This window comes from Oncorhynchus gorbuscha, unplaced genomic scaffold, assembly GCF_021184085.1.
Source record: "Oncorhynchus gorbuscha isolate QuinsamMale2020 ecotype Even-year unplaced genomic scaffold, OgorEven_v1.0 Un_scaffold_1238, whole genome shotgun sequence".
NCBI lineage: Eukaryota > Metazoa > Chordata > Actinopteri > Salmoniformes > Salmonidae > Oncorhynchus > Oncorhynchus gorbuscha.
In genome coordinates this window covers 5,178-22,665 of record NW_025746073.1, presented here as the reverse complement: position 1 = coordinate 22,665, position 17,488 = coordinate 5,178, and the positions used below count along the sequence as shown (strand labels likewise).

General features: G+C 45.3%; 1 protein-coding gene across 1 annotated transcript; it reads right to left on the bottom strand.

The window, feature by feature from the left end:
• Nucleotides 1-5,739: 5,739 nt before the first annotated feature.
• LOC124021871 (piggyBac transposable element-derived protein 4-like) lies at nt 5,740-17,239 on the bottom strand. The gene is made up of 3 exons (XM_046337009.1): nt 17,060-17,239; nt 13,608-13,716; nt 5,740-7,807 (listed from the first exon to the last, which is right to left on the bottom strand). Exons 1-3 carry the CDS (start codon nt 17,163-17,165, stop codon nt 6,073-6,075), a joined length of 1,950 nt encoding a protein of 649 aa, XP_046192965.1. The 5' UTR covers nt 17,166-17,239; the 3' UTR covers nt 5,740-6,072.
• Nucleotides 17,240-17,488: the final 249 nt, after the last annotated feature.

Genomic DNA, 17,488 nt, shown 5'->3' with positions numbered 1-17,488 from the left:
TGCGCCCAGAGATGTACCCGTTGTCTTGGTTTCCGGACCAGACAGGGAATGAAGCCGTCCTCGAAGCGGTGTAGTACCAGGCAGGAGGTCAGAGGTCAGGGCATAGAGTCATAGGGTCGATGTGGCGCGGGCCTTGTTGAAAATCTCCTGGCAAGGCACAGAGCAGAGCGGGTTCCAACACAGGATTGAACCCAGTAGCCCAGTTGATCAGGGGGCCTCTGGAGTTATGACAATCCCAAAACCACAGGTGCATGGAGGAGATTCAATGAGCAGGAACTGCATGAACTCACACCGTGGCTATATGACACTCGCTGGTTGATAGGAATCATACTGTGAGTGACCCTGCCAATAGAGCGTCTGTCCAATGCCTTTGACGTCCATGGAAATGGAGAGGAGTTGTGTGGAGATACGCAGCTCCGACACCAGGGTAGTGTCCATTAAGCTCTCATCGGCTCCAAAATCCAGAAGTACCTGGAGAGATATTTAGACTGGTCACCCAACAACAGGATGGCATTTGTATTTATTTTTTTATTTAACCAGGTAGGCTAGTTGAGAACAAGTTCTCATTTGCAACTGCGACCTGGCCAAGATAAAGCATAGCAGTTCGACACATACAACAACACAGAGTTACACATGGAATAAACAAAACATACAGTCAATAATACAGTAGAAAAAATAAACAAAAAGTCTATATACAGTGAGTGCAAATGAGGTAAGATAAGGGAGGAAAAGGCAATAAATAGGCCATGGTGGCGAAGTAATTACAATATAGCAATTAAACACTAGAATGGTAGATGTGCAGAAGATGAATGTGCAGGTACAGATACTGCGGTGCAAAGGAGTAAGATAAATACATACAGTATGGGGATGAGGTAGTTGGATTGGCTGTTTACAGATGGACTGTGTACAGGTGCAGTGATCTGTGAGCTGCTCTGACAGCTGGTGCATAAAGTTTCTGAGGGAGATCTGAGTCTCCAGCTTCAGTGATTTTTGCAGTTTGTTCCAGTCATTGGCAGCAGAGAACTGGAAGGAAAGGCTTTGGGGGTGACCAGTGAGATATACCTGCTGGAGCGCGTGCTACGAGTGGGTGCTGCTATGGTGACCAGTGAGCTGAGATAAGGCGAGGCTTTACCTAGCAGAGACTTGTAGATAACCTGTAGCCAGTGGGTTTGGTGATGAGTATGAAGCGAGGGCCAACCAACCAGAGTGTACAGGTCGCAGTGGTGGGTAGTGTATGGGGCTTTGGTGACAAAACGGATGGCACTGTGATAGACTGCATCCAGTTTGTTGAGTAGAGTGTTGACTATTTTATAGATGACATCGCCGAAGTCAAGGATCGGTAGGATGGTCAGTTTTACGAGGGTATGTTTGGCAGCATGAGTGAAGCATGCTTTGTTGCGATATAGGAAACCGATTCTAGATTTAATTTTGTATTGGAGATGCTTAATGTGAGTCTGGAAGGAGAGTTTACAGTCTAACCAGACACCTAGGTATTTGTAGTTGTCCACATATTCTAAGTCAGAGCCGTCAAGAGTATTTATGCTGGACGGGCGGGCAGTGATCGATTGAATAGCATGCATTTAGTTTTTACTTGCATTTAAGAGCAGTTGGAGGCCACGGAAGGAGAGTTGTATGGCATTGAAGCTCGTCTGGAGGATAACACAGTCTCCAAAGAAGGGCCAGAAGTATACAGAATGGTGTCGTCTGCATAGAGGTGGATCAGAGAATCACCAGCAGCAAGAGCGACATCATTGATGTATACAGAGAAGAGAGTCGGCCCGAGAATTGAACCCTGTGGCACCCTCATAGAGACTGCCAGAGGTTCTGACAACAGGCCCTCCAATTTGACACACTGAACTCTGTCAGAGAAGTAGTTGATGAACCAGGCGAGGCAATAATTTGAGAAACCAATGCTGTCGAGTCTGCCAATAAGAATGTGGTGATTGACAGAGTCGAAAGCCTTGGCCAGGTCGATGAATACGGCTGCACAGTAATGTCTCTTATCGATGGCGGTTATGATGTCGTTTAGGACCTTGAGCGTGGCTGAGGTGCACCCATGACCAGCTCTGAAACCAGATTGCATAGCGGAGAAGGTACGGTGGGATTCTAAATGGTCTGTAATCTGTTTGTTAACTTGGCTTTTGAAGACCTTCGAAAGACAGGGTAGGATATATATAGGTCTTTAGCAGTTTGGGTCTAGAGTGTCTCCCCCTTTGAAGAGGGGGATGACCGCAGCAGCTTCCTGAATCTCAGACGATACGAAAGAGAGGTTGATCAGGCTAGTAATAAGGATTGCAACAATTTCGGCAGATCATTTTAGAAAGAGAGGGTCCAGATTGTCTAGTCCAGGTGATTTGTAGGGGTCCAGATTTTGCAGCTCTTTCAGAACATCAGCTATCTGGATTTGGATGAAGGAGAAATGCTGGGTGCTTTGACGGGTTGCTGTGGAGGGTGCCGGGCAGTTTCCTGGGGTAGCCAGGTGGAAAGCATGGCCAGCCGTACAGAAATGCAGTGAGCAGCTGGGAGGTGTTCTTATTCTCCATGGACTTTACAGTGTCCCAGAACTTTTTTGAGTTTGTACTACAGGATGCAAATTTCTGTTTGAAAAAGCTAGCCTTAGCTGCCTGTGTATATTGGTTCCTAACTTCCCTGAAAAGTTACATATCACGGGGTCTATTCGATGCTAATGCAGAACACCACAGGATGTTTTTGTGCTGGTCAAGGGCAGACAGGTCTGGTGTGAACCAAGGACTACATCTATTCCTAGTTCTACATTTTTTTGAATGGGGCATGCTTATTTAAGATGGTGAGGAAGGCACTTTTAAAGAATAACCAGGTGTCATCTACTGAAGGGATGAGTTCAATGTCATTCCAGGATACCCGGGCCAGGTCGATTAGAAAGGCCTGCTCGCAGAAGTGTTTCAGGGAGTGTTTGACAGTGATGAGGGGTGGTCGTTTGGTCACAGACCCATTACGGATGCAGGCAATGAGGCAGTGGTCGCTGAGATCTTGATTAAAAACAGCAGAGGTGTATTTGGAAGGTGAGTTTAGTGAAGATGATATCTATGAGGGTGCCCGTGTTTATAGATTTGGGGTTGTGCCTGGTAGGTTCATTGATAATTTGATAATTTGTGTGAGTTTGAGGGCATCAAGTTTAAAGATAGATGGGGGGGCAATCAAATCACATATGGTGTCCAGGGCACAGCTGGGGGCAGAGGGTGGTCTATAGCAAGCGGCAACAGTCAGAGACTTGTTTCTGGTAAGGTGAATTTTTAGAAGTAGAAGCTCGAATTATTTGGGTACCGACTGCTCGCAGGGCTTTTATGTACTCTGCGCCATCGTCTTGGAACACCTTACAAAATTATTTTAAACTGGAAGAACTTGTCCCGATTGATGTTTTTAAAATCACTGATGAAGGATTTTGAGGCTGATTCCCTGACCTGTCAATGTTTTTAATTTGCTGTTTTATATTCTTGTGAATTCAATGGTCTTTACTAGATTACTTGTAGTTTTTCATGTTGTCTGTCGGTAATTTTCTTGTAATGACTTGGTGCTGCCTATCTTGGCCAGGGCGCTCTTGAAAAAGAGATTTTAATCTCAATGAGCCCTTCCTTGTTAAATAAAGGTAAAAACGACATTAAAAAAAAGAAAAGTCTGCAGGCTCTGGCAGTGCTCCTCCTGCTCCTCCTGCTCCTCCTTGCACAAAGGCGGGGGTAGCGGTCCTGCTGCTGGGTTGTCGTCCTCCTACGGCCTCCTCCACGTCTCCTGATGTACTGGCCTGTCTCCTGGTAGTGCCTCCATGCTCTGGACACTACGCTGACAGACACAGGAAACCTTCTTGCCACAGCCATCCTGGATGAGCTGCACTACCTGAGCCACTTGTGTGGGTTGTAGACTCAGTGTCATGCTACCACTAGAGTGAAAACACCGCCAGCATTCAAAAGTGACCAAAACCTCAGCCAGGAAGCATAGGAACTGAGAAGTGGTCTGGTCACCACCTGCAGAACCACTCCTTTATTGGGAAGGACATTCAATAAGCACAGCACTTACAAATGACTGATTGGCTGAGAGAAATTTATGATAAAAATATTGTTGGGGCTGTTTTGTTAGACTTCAGTGCGGCTTTTGACATTATCGATCATAGTCTGCTGCTGACAAAAATGTATGGGTTTACACCCCCTGCTATATTGTGGATAAAGAGTATTTTTTTTACATTTTTAAAGCAAACCTTTATTTAACTAGGCAAGTCAGTTAAAGAACAAATTCTTATTTTCAATGACGGCCTAGGACTGCCTTGTTCAGGGACAGAAGGACAGTTTTACCTTGTCAGCTCGGGGATAAGATCCAGCAATCTCTCGGTTACTGGCCTACCGCTCTAACCACTAGGCTACCTGCCGCCCCAGAGCTACCCGTCTAACAGAACACAGTGTTCTTTAATGGAAGCCTGTACAACAAAATCAAGGTAGAATCAGGAATTCCACAGGGCAGCGGTTTGGCACCTTTTTTCAATCTTTACCAACAACATGCCAATGACATTTGAGTAAAGCCAGTGAGTCTATGTATGCGGATGACTCAACACTGTACACGTCAGCTACTACAGCGACTGAAATGACTGCAACACTTAACATAGAGCTGCAGTTCGTTTCAGAACGGGTGGCAAGGAATAAGTTAGTCCTAAATATTTCTGATTACCTTAAGTCCTTCTGTAGCTCAGTTGGTAGAGCATGGCGCTTGTAACGCCAGGGTAGTGGGTTCGATCCCCGGGACCACCCATACGTAGAATGTATGCACACATGACTGTAAGTCGCTTTGGATAAAAGCGTCTGCTAAATGGCATATATTATTACATGGCCTACTATGCTAATTCTGTAGCGGTATTGTTAGAGGGGGGTAAATATGAAGATTTTGTTGGTGCGCCAGGCAGATATTAACCCTAGTTATTGAAGTTATTACCTATTATAACATTATTATTATTAAATATTATTAAAACTGAAAGGATGAGAGTAGAATAGATAGAGTAGCGCTTCCAGACACATTATAAACATTATGGAGTCTTAAAGGAGGACTGTAGCATCTAATGATGAAACATTATGGAGTCTAAACCTGTTAAGGATACCCCCCCACTTTGTGCAATTTCCGCCTGAAGACATACCCTATTCTAACAGCCTGTAGCTCAGGCCCAGAAGCAGAAGACATACCCTATTCTAACAGCCTGTAGCTCAGGCCCAGAAGCAGAAGAGATACCCTATTCTAACAGCCTGTAGCTCAGGCCCAGAAGCAGAAGACATACCCTATTCTAACAGCCTGTAGCTCAGGCCCAGAAGCAGAAGAGATACCCTATTCTAACAGCCTGTAGCTCAGGCCCAGAAGACATACCCTATTCTAACAGCCTGTAGCTCAGGCCCAGAAGCAGAAGACATACCCTATTCTAACAGCCTGTAGCTCAGGCCCAGAAGCAGAAGACATACCCTATTCTAACAGCCTGTAGCTCAGGCCCAGAAGCAGAAGACATACCCTATTCTAACAGCCTGTAGCTCAGGCCCAGAAGCAAGGATATGCATATTCTTGTTACCATTTGATAAAAAAACACTCTGAAGTTTATGTAAATGTGAATTGAATGTAGGAGAATAACACAATAGATCTGGTAGAAGAAAATACAAGGAAATAAACAGGCGTTTTTCAGTTATTTTATTGTTGTATCATCTTTAAAATCAACTAGAACATCAAAATATTCAGTTATGCTACTGTGGATACTTTCAAATGAGAGACTAACCAGGAAACAGTATTTGCCCAAAGTTTCAGACAGATGCCTCTAGGAATGAGTGAGGTACATGCCATTGGGTATGTAGTCACCCAGGTGTCCCTCACAAGTTTACCAAATGTACCCAAGTGGCCGAATTGGTACATGGGTACATTGCTGAAAATAACTATATACAAAATACAAAAAAATTATTCCAACATACCCGGAAAAATATATTTTGGAAAATTGAAGAAAAAAAATAGACATTTCCAAAACAATAATAACAACAAGGGAAACTATTTACACTCAATGTTCAATAATGTGAAGACCCTCTACACAATATTGTGCTTCTGATGCCACAGCGCATAGCAGTCTCTTTCTGCTGTGAAGCAGAGGGTCACTGAACAGGTGTTGCAGCCGACAGAGGATTTCTTGTTGCAAAGAGCACAACGAAGCCTCCTTACTAAGCCCCTTTTGCACTCATTCTCACCTGCAATAAGGAATTTCAGCATGTGCAAACCACTGGTTGAAGGAGCAGAAGGGACAGAGGTAGAGGGGACTGAAGGTGCTGCAGTGGACCTGCTGTAGCTAGCAAGCTCACGGACGAGCTGCTCCCTGAATACCAGCTGTGAGATGGGGGGCTGTCCACAGCTCTTGGCCATTTCCTTCTGGAGGATGAAGGCATTCACCACAGCAATGTCAATGAAATGGTAAAACAATGTCTTGTACCATTTCCTTGTCTTATGGAGAACATTGTAGTACCCTATAAGCGCGTCTGACAAGTCTACACCTCCTCTGCTCTGGTTGTAGTCCTTGATGGCTGCAGGAATGGGGACACTTTTGGTGGCCCATGCCCCAGTAGCGTCCTTCACACGTTTGACAACATGATCCCCACTGAAGGACTTGTGGATAGTGGAGCACATCACCACCTCTCTGGCGTCCATCCACTTCACAAACAGCAGGCCATCTTCACGGATCCATCGCATGGTCCCCCGCTCAGCCTGCTTGGGCATGTCGTCCACCTTAGTCTTCGGGAAGCCCACCCTGGTGGTACGAATGGTGCCACAAGCCCACACCCCCAGCTTCCTCAGGTCTGCAAACAGGGCAGGGCATGTGTAGAAGTTGTCCACAAACAGTTTGTAGCCCTTCCCCAGCAGTTGAAAATCCAACAACGCCATTACAGAGGCATAGCTGAGTTCCTTACCGGTAGCAAAACTGTTCTTCCCCTCGTAGACCAAGAAATTGCACGTGTAGGCACACGCAGAATCAGCCAACACAAACAGCTTCAGACCACACTTGGTTGGTTTGTTTCTCATGTATTGTTGGAGGCCAATGCTGTCCTTTGAGGCCACCATCCTCTCATTGATTGACACGTTCTGGGCTGGCTGAAAGTACGTCTTGCAGGCTTCGACAATGCTGTGGTAGAGAGGTTTGATTTTGCACAGTGTATCAAACCTCGCTGTGCCTCTCTTCTTCTCATTCTCTTCATCGACCTTTGGGTCACAGATGTGAAGCGCCTGGGAGAGACCCAGAAACCTTTTGCGGGACATAACAGTCGAGGGGAAAGGCAGTTGGTAGAGAGATGACGTTTTCCAGTAGTCCTTCAGTCTTTTCAGCCTCACCAGCCCCATGTAGATGACCAGAGAAAGGTAGCAGAAAAAGTCTGCCGTGGATATGGGCTTCCATGCTGCCGTTTTGCCCGCTTGCTTCTTCTTCCCATTCTTATTCGTGTTGGACACGAGCGACTCTACAACGGATTGGGTGAAGAACAGCTGAAAAAGCTGAAGGGGGCTGTACGTAGCAGTCATGTTTAGCTGAGGTCCTGGCTTCCTTTTCGGCCTAAAGGTCGGTTTGGGTGGCTCCACATCGTCTTCTAGGACGGTGTGCCAACGCCATTCTGTCCCTCTGTTAGCGGATGGCACACTTCCCCTCTTCCTCTTCTTTGTCGGTCCTCTAGACGGCCCGGGAGGTGTGGAGCCAGAGACAGCAGGGGTACAGCTGGATGAACCAGCTTCAGAGGGGGATGGACAAGTTGGCACTGGGGGCTCCCAGTCGGGGTCAGTGCCACTGTGAAAGAAAATGTTCAGTTAGAATAGTTTCACATATGAGCCCTGCATCAACAGGTATAATAAAAACACACATTATTTATATGTATGTGAGTACAGGGAACATAAAGTGCTGTTCCATTTCACTTTGTTGTGGGCTTGTCTGTGTTTGCCTACATTCTACACCATATAATTAATTTATACATATATACACACACATATATACATACATACACAAACACAGGCTATGGGTCGTTCTCATACATACAAACAGACCCTCACTCACATTGACTAGCCAACACCGCCAGCATTCAAAAGCACCGCCAGCATTCAAAAGTGACCAAAACATCAGCCAGGAAGCATAGGAACTGAGAAGTGGTCTGTGGCCCCCACCTGCAGAACCACTCCTTTATTGGGGGTGTCTTGCTAAATGCCTATAATTTTCCACCTGTTGTCTATTCCATTTGCACAACAGCATGTGAAATTTGTCAATCAGTGTTGCTTCCTAAGTGGATAGTTGGATTTCACAGAAGTGTGATTGACTTGGAGTTACATTGTGTTGTTTAAGTGTTCCCTTTATTTATTTTTTGCAGTGTCTACAGTGGGGCAATAAAAGTATTTAGTCAGCCACCAATTGTGCAAGTTCTCCCACTTAAAAAGACGAGGGGCCTGTAATTTGTAAACATACATATATATATATTGTGCAAGTTCTCCTGCTTAAAAAGATGAGGCAAAAACATATTTTCCACCATAATTTGCAAATAAATTCATTAAAAATCCTACAAAGTGATTTTCTGGATTTTTTTTTCTCATTTTGTCTGTCATAGTTGAAGTGTGTAGTGTCTGTCATAGTTAAAAGTGTGTAGTGTCTGTCATAGTTGTAGTGTGTAGTGTCTGTCATAGTTGTAGTGTGTAGTGTCTGTCATAGTTGTAGTGTGTAGTGTCTGTCACAGTTGTAGTGTGTGTAGTGTCTGTCATAGTTGTAGTGTGTAGTGTCTGTCATAGTTGTAGTGTCTGTCATAGTTGTAGTGTGTAGTGTCTGTCATAGTTGTAGTGTGTAGTGTCTGTCATAGTTGTAGTGTGTAGTGTCTGTCACAGTTGTAGTGTGTAGTGTCTGTCACAGTTGTAGTGTGTAGTGTCTGTCATAGTTGTAGTGTGTAGTGTCTGTCATAGTTGTAGTGTGTAGTGTCTGTCATAGTTGTAGTGTGTAGTGTCTGTCATAGTTGTAGTGTGTAGTGTCTGTCATAGTTGTAGTGTGTAGTGTCTGTCATAGTTGTAGTGAACTTCCGGGTTGGAGCGAGCGGTCGCATCGGCACTCGCTCCGCAGGTAGTATAACTCTTTCATTACATTTCATTATAGTACAACGGTTTGATTTGTCTAATCTTAGCAATTTCTTCTTAGCTAGCTACATAGCCGTCTTTGTATCAAAGATAATTGCATAATTATCGTATTTCGTCGTCCTAACGTATTCTTCACTGCTATTTGCCCAGCAGCTAGCCAGCTAGCAATGTTAGCTAGCCAGCTCACATTTCATTATAGTACAACGGTTTGATTTGTCTAATCTTAGCAATTTCTTCTTAGCTAGCTACATAGCCGTCTTTGTATCAAAGATAATTGCATAATTATCGTATTTCGTCGTCCTAACGTAGTCTACACTGCTATTTGCCCAGCAGCTAGCCAGCTAGCAAACGCCCACCGATTAGCAGCACTGTAGTAACTATTACACTCAACTGAACGACTTCATTAGTGTAGTGTTAGCTAGCTACATATCTGTCTTTGCTGTCTTCGTATCCAAGATAATTGTGTAGTTTAGAGTGTGTAGTCTTAGAGTGATTATCTTAATTTACCGAGGTTAGCTAGCCAGCTATTTGTCGTCCTATTTGTCGTCCTTAACGTAGGAGACTCTGCTAGCTAGCCAACAGCTAGCCAACGTCTACCGAATAAACTCAACAACCCGGTCGCATTCACAGGTAGTATCACATTTTCATTTCATTTCATTACAGTACAACGGTTTGATTTGTTTGATCGTAGCTAGCTACATAGCTAGCTACATAGCCATCTTTGTATCAAAGATAATTGTGTAGTCTAGAGCGATTTTCTAGGTTAGCTAGCCAGCTATTGTCGTTCTTTTAACGCAACGTAACGTAAACAACACTGCTAGCTAGCCAGCTAGCCCCCGAATAGCAACACTGCAGAAACTATTACACTCAACGGAACGACTTGATTAGTGTAGTGTCAACAACGCAGCCACTGCCAGCTAGCCTACTTCAGCAGCACTGTATCATTTTAATACTTTTAGTCAATAAGATTCTTGCTACGTAAGCTTAACTTTCTGAACATTCGAGACGTGTAGTCCACTTGTCATTCCAATCTCCTTTGCATTAGCGTAGCCTCTTCTGTAGCCTGTCAACTATGTGTCTGTCTATCCCTGTTCTCTCCTCTCTGCACAGACCATACAAATGCTCCACACCGCGTGGCCGCGGCCACCCTAATCTGGTGGTCCCAGCGCGCACGACCCACGTGGAGTTCCAGGTCTCCGGTAGCCTCTGGAACTGCCGATCTGCGGCCAACAAGGCAGAGTTCATCTCAGCCTCGACTTCTTGGCACTGACGGAAACATGGATCACCACAGACAACACTGCTACTCCTACTGCTCTCTCTTCGTCCGCCCACGTGTTCTCGCACACCCCGAGAGCTTCTGGTCAGCGGGGTGGTGGCACCGGGATCCTCATCTCTCCCAAGTGGTCATTCTCTCTTTCTCCCCTTACCCATCTGTCTATCGCCTCCTTTGAATTCCATGCTGTCACAGTTACCAGCCCTTTCAAGCTTAACATCCTTATCATTCATCGCCCTCCAGGTTCCCTCGGAGAGTTCATCAATGAGCTTGATGCCTTGATAAGCTCCTTTCCTGAGGACGGCTCACCTCTCACAGTGCTAGGCGACTTTAACCTCCCCACGTCTACCTTTGACTCATTCCTCTCTGCCTCCTTCTTTCCACTCCTCTCCTCTTTTGACCTCACCCTCTCACCTTCCCCCTACTCACAAGGCAGGCAATACGCTCGACCTCATCTTTACTAGATGCTGTTCTTCCACTAACCTCATTGCAACTCCCCTCCAAGTCTCCGACCACTACCTTGTATCCTTTTCCCTCTCGCTCTCATCCAACATCTCCCACACTGCCCCTACTCGGATGGTATCGCGCCGTCCCAACCTTCGCTATCTCTCCCCCGCTACTCTCTCCTCTTCCATCCTATCATCTCTTCCCTCTGCTCAAACCTTCTCCAACCTATCTCCTGATTCTGCCTCCTCAACCCTCCTCTCCTCCCTCTCTGCATCCTTTGACTCTCTATGTCCCCTATCCTCCAGGCCGGCTCGGTCCTCCCCTCCCGCCCCGTGGCTCGACGACTCATTGCGAGCTCACAGAACAGGGCTCCGGGCAGCCGAGCGGAAATGGAGGAAAACTCGCCTCCCTGCGGACCTGGCATCCTTTCACTCCCACCTCTCTACATTTTCCTCCTCTGTCTCTGCTGCTAAAGCCATTTTCTACCACTCTAAATTCCAAGCATCTGCCTCTAACCCTAGGAAGCTCTTTGCCACCTTCTCCTCCCTCCTGAATCCTCCTCCCCCCCCCTCCTCCCTCTCTGCAGATGACTTCGTCAACCATTTTGAAAAGAAGGTCGACGACATCCGATCCTCGTTTGCTAAGTCAAACGACACCGCTGGTTCTGCTCACACTGCCCTACCCTGTGCTCTGACCTCTTTCTCCCTCTCTCTCCAGATGAAATCTCGCGTCTTGTGACGGCCGGCCGCCCAACAACCTGCCCGCTCGACCCTATCCCCTCCTCTCTTCTCCAGACCATTTCCGGAGACCTTCTCCCTTACCTCACCTCGCTCATCAACTTATCCCTGACCGCTGGCTACGTCCCTTCCGTCTTCAAGAGAGCGAGAGTTGCACCCCTTCTGAAAAAACCTACACTCGATCCCTCCGATGTCAACAACTACAGACCAGTATCCCTTCTTTCTTTTCTCTCCAAAACACTTGAACGTGCCGTCCTTGGCCAGCTCTCCCGCTATATCTCTCTGAATGACCTTCTTGATCCAAATCAGTCAGGTTTCAAGACTAGTCATTCAACTGAGACTGCTCTTCTCTGTATCACGGAGGCGCTCCGCACTGCTAAAGCTAACTCTCTCTCCTCTGCTCTCATCCTTCTAGACCTATCGGCTGCCTTCGATACTGTGAACCATCAGATCCTCCTCTCCACCCTCTCCGAGTTGGGCATCTCCGGCGCGGCCCACGCTTGGATTGCGTCCTACCTGACAGGTCGCTCCTACCAGGTGGCGTGGCGAGAATCTGTCTCCTCACCACGCGCTCTCACCACTGGTGTCCCCCAGGGCTCTGTTCTAGGCCCTCTCCTATTCTCGCTATACACCAAGTCACTTGGCTCTGTCATAACCTCACATGGTCTCTCCTATCATTGATATGCAGACGACACACAATTAATCTTCTCCTTTCACCCTTCTGATGACCAGGTGGCGAATCGCATCTCTGCATGTCTGGCAGACATATCAGTGTGGATGACGGATCACCACCTCAAGCTGAACCTCGGCAAGACGGAGCTGCTCTTCCTCCCGGGAAGGACTGCCCGTTCCATGATCTCGCCATCACGGTTGACAACTCCATTGTGTCCTCCTCCCAGAGCGCTAATAACCTTGGCGTGATCCTGGACAACACCCTGTCATTCTCAACTAACATCAAGGCGGTGGCCCGTTCCTGTAGGTTCATGCTCTACAACATCCGCAGAGTACGACCCTGCCTCACACAGGCACTAATCCAGGCACTTGTCATCTCCCGTCTGGATTACTGCAACTCGCTGTTGGCTGGGCTCCCTGCCTGTGCCATTAAACCCTACAACTCATCCAGAACGCCGCAGCCCGTCTGGTGTTCAACCTTCCCAAGTTCTCTCACGTCACCCCGCTCCTCCGCTCTCTCCACTGGCTTCCAGTTGAAGCTCACATCCGCTACAAGACCATGGTGCTTGCCTACGGAGCTGTGAGGGGAACGGCACCTCAGTACCTCCAGGCTCTGATCAGACCCTACACCCAAACAAGGGCACTGCGTTCATCCACCTCTGGCCTGCTCGCCTCCCTACCACTGAGGAAGTACAGTTGCCGCTGAGCCCAGTCAAAACTGTTCGCTGCTCTGGCCCCCCAATGGTGGAACAAACTCCCTCACGACGCCAGGACAGCGGAGTCAATCACCACCTTCCGGAGACACCTGAAACCCCACCTCTTTAAGGAATACCTAGGATAGGATAAGTAATCCTTCTCACCCCCCCCTTTAAGATTTAGATGCACTATTGTAAAGTGACTGTACTACTGGATGTCATAAGGTGAATGCACCAATTTGTAAGTCGCTCTGGATAAGAGCGTCTGCTAAATGACTTAAATGTAATGTAATGTAGTGTCTGTCATAGTTGTGGTGTGTAGTGTCTGTCATAGCCTGTAATTACAGGCCTCTCATCTGTTTTGGTTGGTGATCATGTACTAATATCATGCAATAAAATGCTAATTAATTACTTAAAAATCACACAACGTGATTTTCTGGATTTTTGTTTTAGATTCCGTCTCTCACAGTTGAAGTGTACCTATGATAAAAATGACAGACCTCTACATGCTTTGTAAGTAGGAAAACCTGCAAAATCGGCAATGTATCAAATACTTGTTCTCCCCACTGTATATAAATCAATAAAAAAATCTCAAATTAATATGAAACCATTTAAACAACTGCATTAGCATGAGAAACAAAAACATTTTTTACTTACTGATCGAAAAGTGGATCTTCTTCTTCCAAAAACATGTCATCCGCGCTGGAATCCAAACTCAGATCACTCACAGAGTCCTCATCCATTCCTTCTGTGTCACTCTCAATTTCTGCAATAATATCATCAACATGTTTATACTTGGACCTTTGATTTAGCTTTTCCACTCTTAGTAGTCCATGTTGAACTATTTCAGATTTCAGAGAAGTTTGTAGAAGAGAACGAACAGCTGTGAAACGTAAACTACAATGAGTCCGGTTTCCTTTCACCAGAGAATGAACTCTGTTGTGCACAGCTCTACCATGATGGCTGTTTGTCCTACAAAGAGAATGGAACTCTGTTGTGCACAGCTCTACCATGATGGCTGTTTGTCCTACAAACGGCGTTCACATACTGCTGGAAATCCCAGCTCATTGGCTACCCAGCTAGGTTTCAAAACGATAGGTGGTCATTGGACACCACCAGGTGTTGTATAGCCAATACATAATGTAGAATGATGAAACGGGTGTCCGAGCATTGAAACGGAACTCGACCGTGTTAAACAACGCTTAGCCAATTAGATTTCATAAAATCGTTTTTTGCTGCAAGTTGAAAGAGTCGGGAATTCGTGCAGAATGCCGTTTCCAACATGGACCATGTTGGGATGTACACGACCCTTGTAAAGTTCAGGGTCACTTAGAAATGTCCTTTTGTCAATTAAAATAACATCAAATTGATCATAAATACAGTGTAGACATTGTTAATGTTGTAAATGACTATTTTAGCTGGAAACTGCTGATTATGTGGATTATCTACACAGAGGCCCATTATTATCTACAGAGGCCCATTATTATCTACAGAGGCCCATTATTATCTACAGAGGCCCATTATTATCTACAGAGCCCCATTACAGAGGCCCATTATTATCTACAGAGGCCCATTATTATCTACAGAGGCCCATTATTATCTACAGAGGCCCATTATTATCTACAGAGGCCCATTATTATCTACAGAGCCCATTATTATCTACAGAGCCCCATTATTATCTACAGAGGCCCATTATTATCTACAGAGCCCCATTATTATCTACAGAGCCCCATTATTATCTACAGAGGCCCATTATTATCTACAGAGGCCCATTATTATCTACAGAGGCCCATTATTATCTACAGAGGCCCATTATTATCTACAGAGGCCCATTATTATCTACAGAGGCCCATTATTATCTACAGAGGCCCATTATTATCTACAGAGGCCCATTATTATCTACAGAGGCCCATTATTATCTACAGAGGCCCATTATTATCTACAGAGGCCCATTATTATCTACAGAGGCCCATTATTATCTACAGAGGCCCATTATTATCTACAGAGGCCCATTATTATCTACAGAGGCCCATTATTATCTACAGAGGCCCATTATTATCTACAGAGGCCCATTATTATCTACAGAGGCCCATTATTATCTACAGAGGCCCATTATTATCTACAGAGGCCCATTATTATCTACAGAGGCCCATTATTATCTACAGAGGCCCATTATTATCTACAGAGGCCCATTATTATCTACAGAGGCCCATTATTATCTACAGAGGCCCATTATTATCTACAGAGGCCCATTATTATCTACAGAGGCCCATTATTATCTACAGAGGCCCATTATTATCTACAGAGGCCCATTATTATCTACAGAGGCCCATTATTATCTACAGAGCCCCATTATTATCTACAGAGGCCCATTATTATCTACAGAGGCCCATTATTATCTACAGAGGCCCATTATTATCTACAGAGGCCCATTATTATCTACATAGAGCCCCATTATTATCTACAGAGGCCCATTATTATCTACAGAGCCCCATTATTATCTACATAGAGCCCCATTATTATCTACATAGATGCCCATTATTATCTACATAGATGCCCATTATTATCTACAGATGCCCATTATTATCTACAGAGCCCCATTATTATCTACAGAGGCCCATTATTATCTACAGAGCCCCATTATTATCTACATAGAGCCCCATTATTATCTACATAGATGCCCATTATTATCTACATAGATGCCCATTATTATCTACATAGATGCCCATTATTATCTACAGAGGCCCATTATTATCTACAGAGGCCCATTATTTTCTACAGAGGCCCATTATTATCTACAGAGGCCCATTATTATCTACAGAGGCCCATTATTATCTACAGAGGCCCATTATTTTCTACAGAGCCCATTATTTTCTACAGAGGCCCATTATTATCTACAGAGGCCCATTATTTTCTACAGAGGCCCATTATTATCTACAGAGGCCCATTATTATCTACAGAGGCCCATTATTATCTACAGAGGCCCATTATTATCTACAGAGGCCCATTATTATCTACAGAGGCCCATTATTATCTACAGAGGCCCATTATTATCTACAGAGGCCCATTATTATCTACAGAGGCAGAGTTCCCTCTGTCCAGTGTCTGTGTTCTTTTGCCCATTTTAATATTTTATATTTATTGGCCAGTCTGAGATATGGCTTTTTCTTTGCAACTCTGCCTAGAAGTCCGGCATCCCGGAGTCGCCTTTTCACTGTTGATGTTGAGACTGAAAAGAGGAACTCTGCCTAGAAGGCCAGCATCCAGAAGTCGCCTCTTCACTGTTGATGTTGAGACTGAAAAGAGGAACTCTGCCTAGAAGGCCAGCATCCCGGAGTCGCCTTTTCACTGTTGACGTTGAGGCTGGTGTTTTGTGGGTACTATTTAATGAAGCTGACAGTTGTGAGGCATCTTTCTCAAACTAGACACTTATGTACTTGTACTCTTGCTCAGTTGTGCACCGGGGCCTCCCACTGGTTGCTGATAATGGGTTTCTGCCTATTTAGATATTCCATTTAAAAAAACTGGAGTTTCCAGCTACAATAGTCATTTACAACATTAACAATGTCTACACTGTATTGCTGATTAATTTGATGTTATTTTAATGGACAACAAATGTGCTTTTCTTTCACAAACAAGGACATTTCTAAGTGACCCCAAACTTTTCAACAGTACTGTATATATAGAAATACACGTTTAAAATGTGTACCAATCGATTGGTCAAAAGAACAGGTGACTGAGTCAAACAAGATTTTTATTAGTGGGGACAGCCCCACTGGTAAAGATACCAGTCCATCTTCATATCAACTAACAGAACTCTGCTGGTTGTCCTGGTAACAGATACCAGTCCATCTTCATATCAACTAACAGAACTCTGCTGGTTGTCCTGGTAACAGATACCAGTCCATCTTCATATCAACTAACAGAACTCTGCTGGTTGTCCTGGTAACAGATACCAGTCCATCTTCATATCAACTAACAGAACTCTGCTGGTTGTCCTGGTAACAGATACCAGTCCATCTTCATATCAACTAACAGAACTCTGCTGGTTGTCCTGGTAACAGATACCAGATCTATTGTATTTGTTCAAACTAAACAACAGCACTTACTTTTATGTGTCAAATCTGATCCGTTCTCCTCTCCTCCTCCTCTCACAGTTCCACTCAGCCCCGTTGCTTTCCTGCAGTCTACCAGCAGCAGAGACAACCTTTTCATCCCGGGAGAGGCACAACACTGGGACTCCGGGAGGCCGGAACGGCTAGCGTTGTCCTGGTAACCATAAAGAGGGGACACAGACACATATCATTATGGATGCTGATGTCACTGTTGACATAAAGTGCTTTACAGAAACCCAGCCCAGACCCAGATAGAGCAAGCTGTATGCTAGACCAGACCAAGCTGTATGCTAGGCCAGACCAAGCTGTATGCTAGACCAGACCAAGCTGTATGCTAGACCAGACCAAGCTGTATGCTAGACCAGACCAAGCTGTATGCTAGTCCAGACCAAGCTGTATGCTAGTCCAGACCAAGCTGTATGC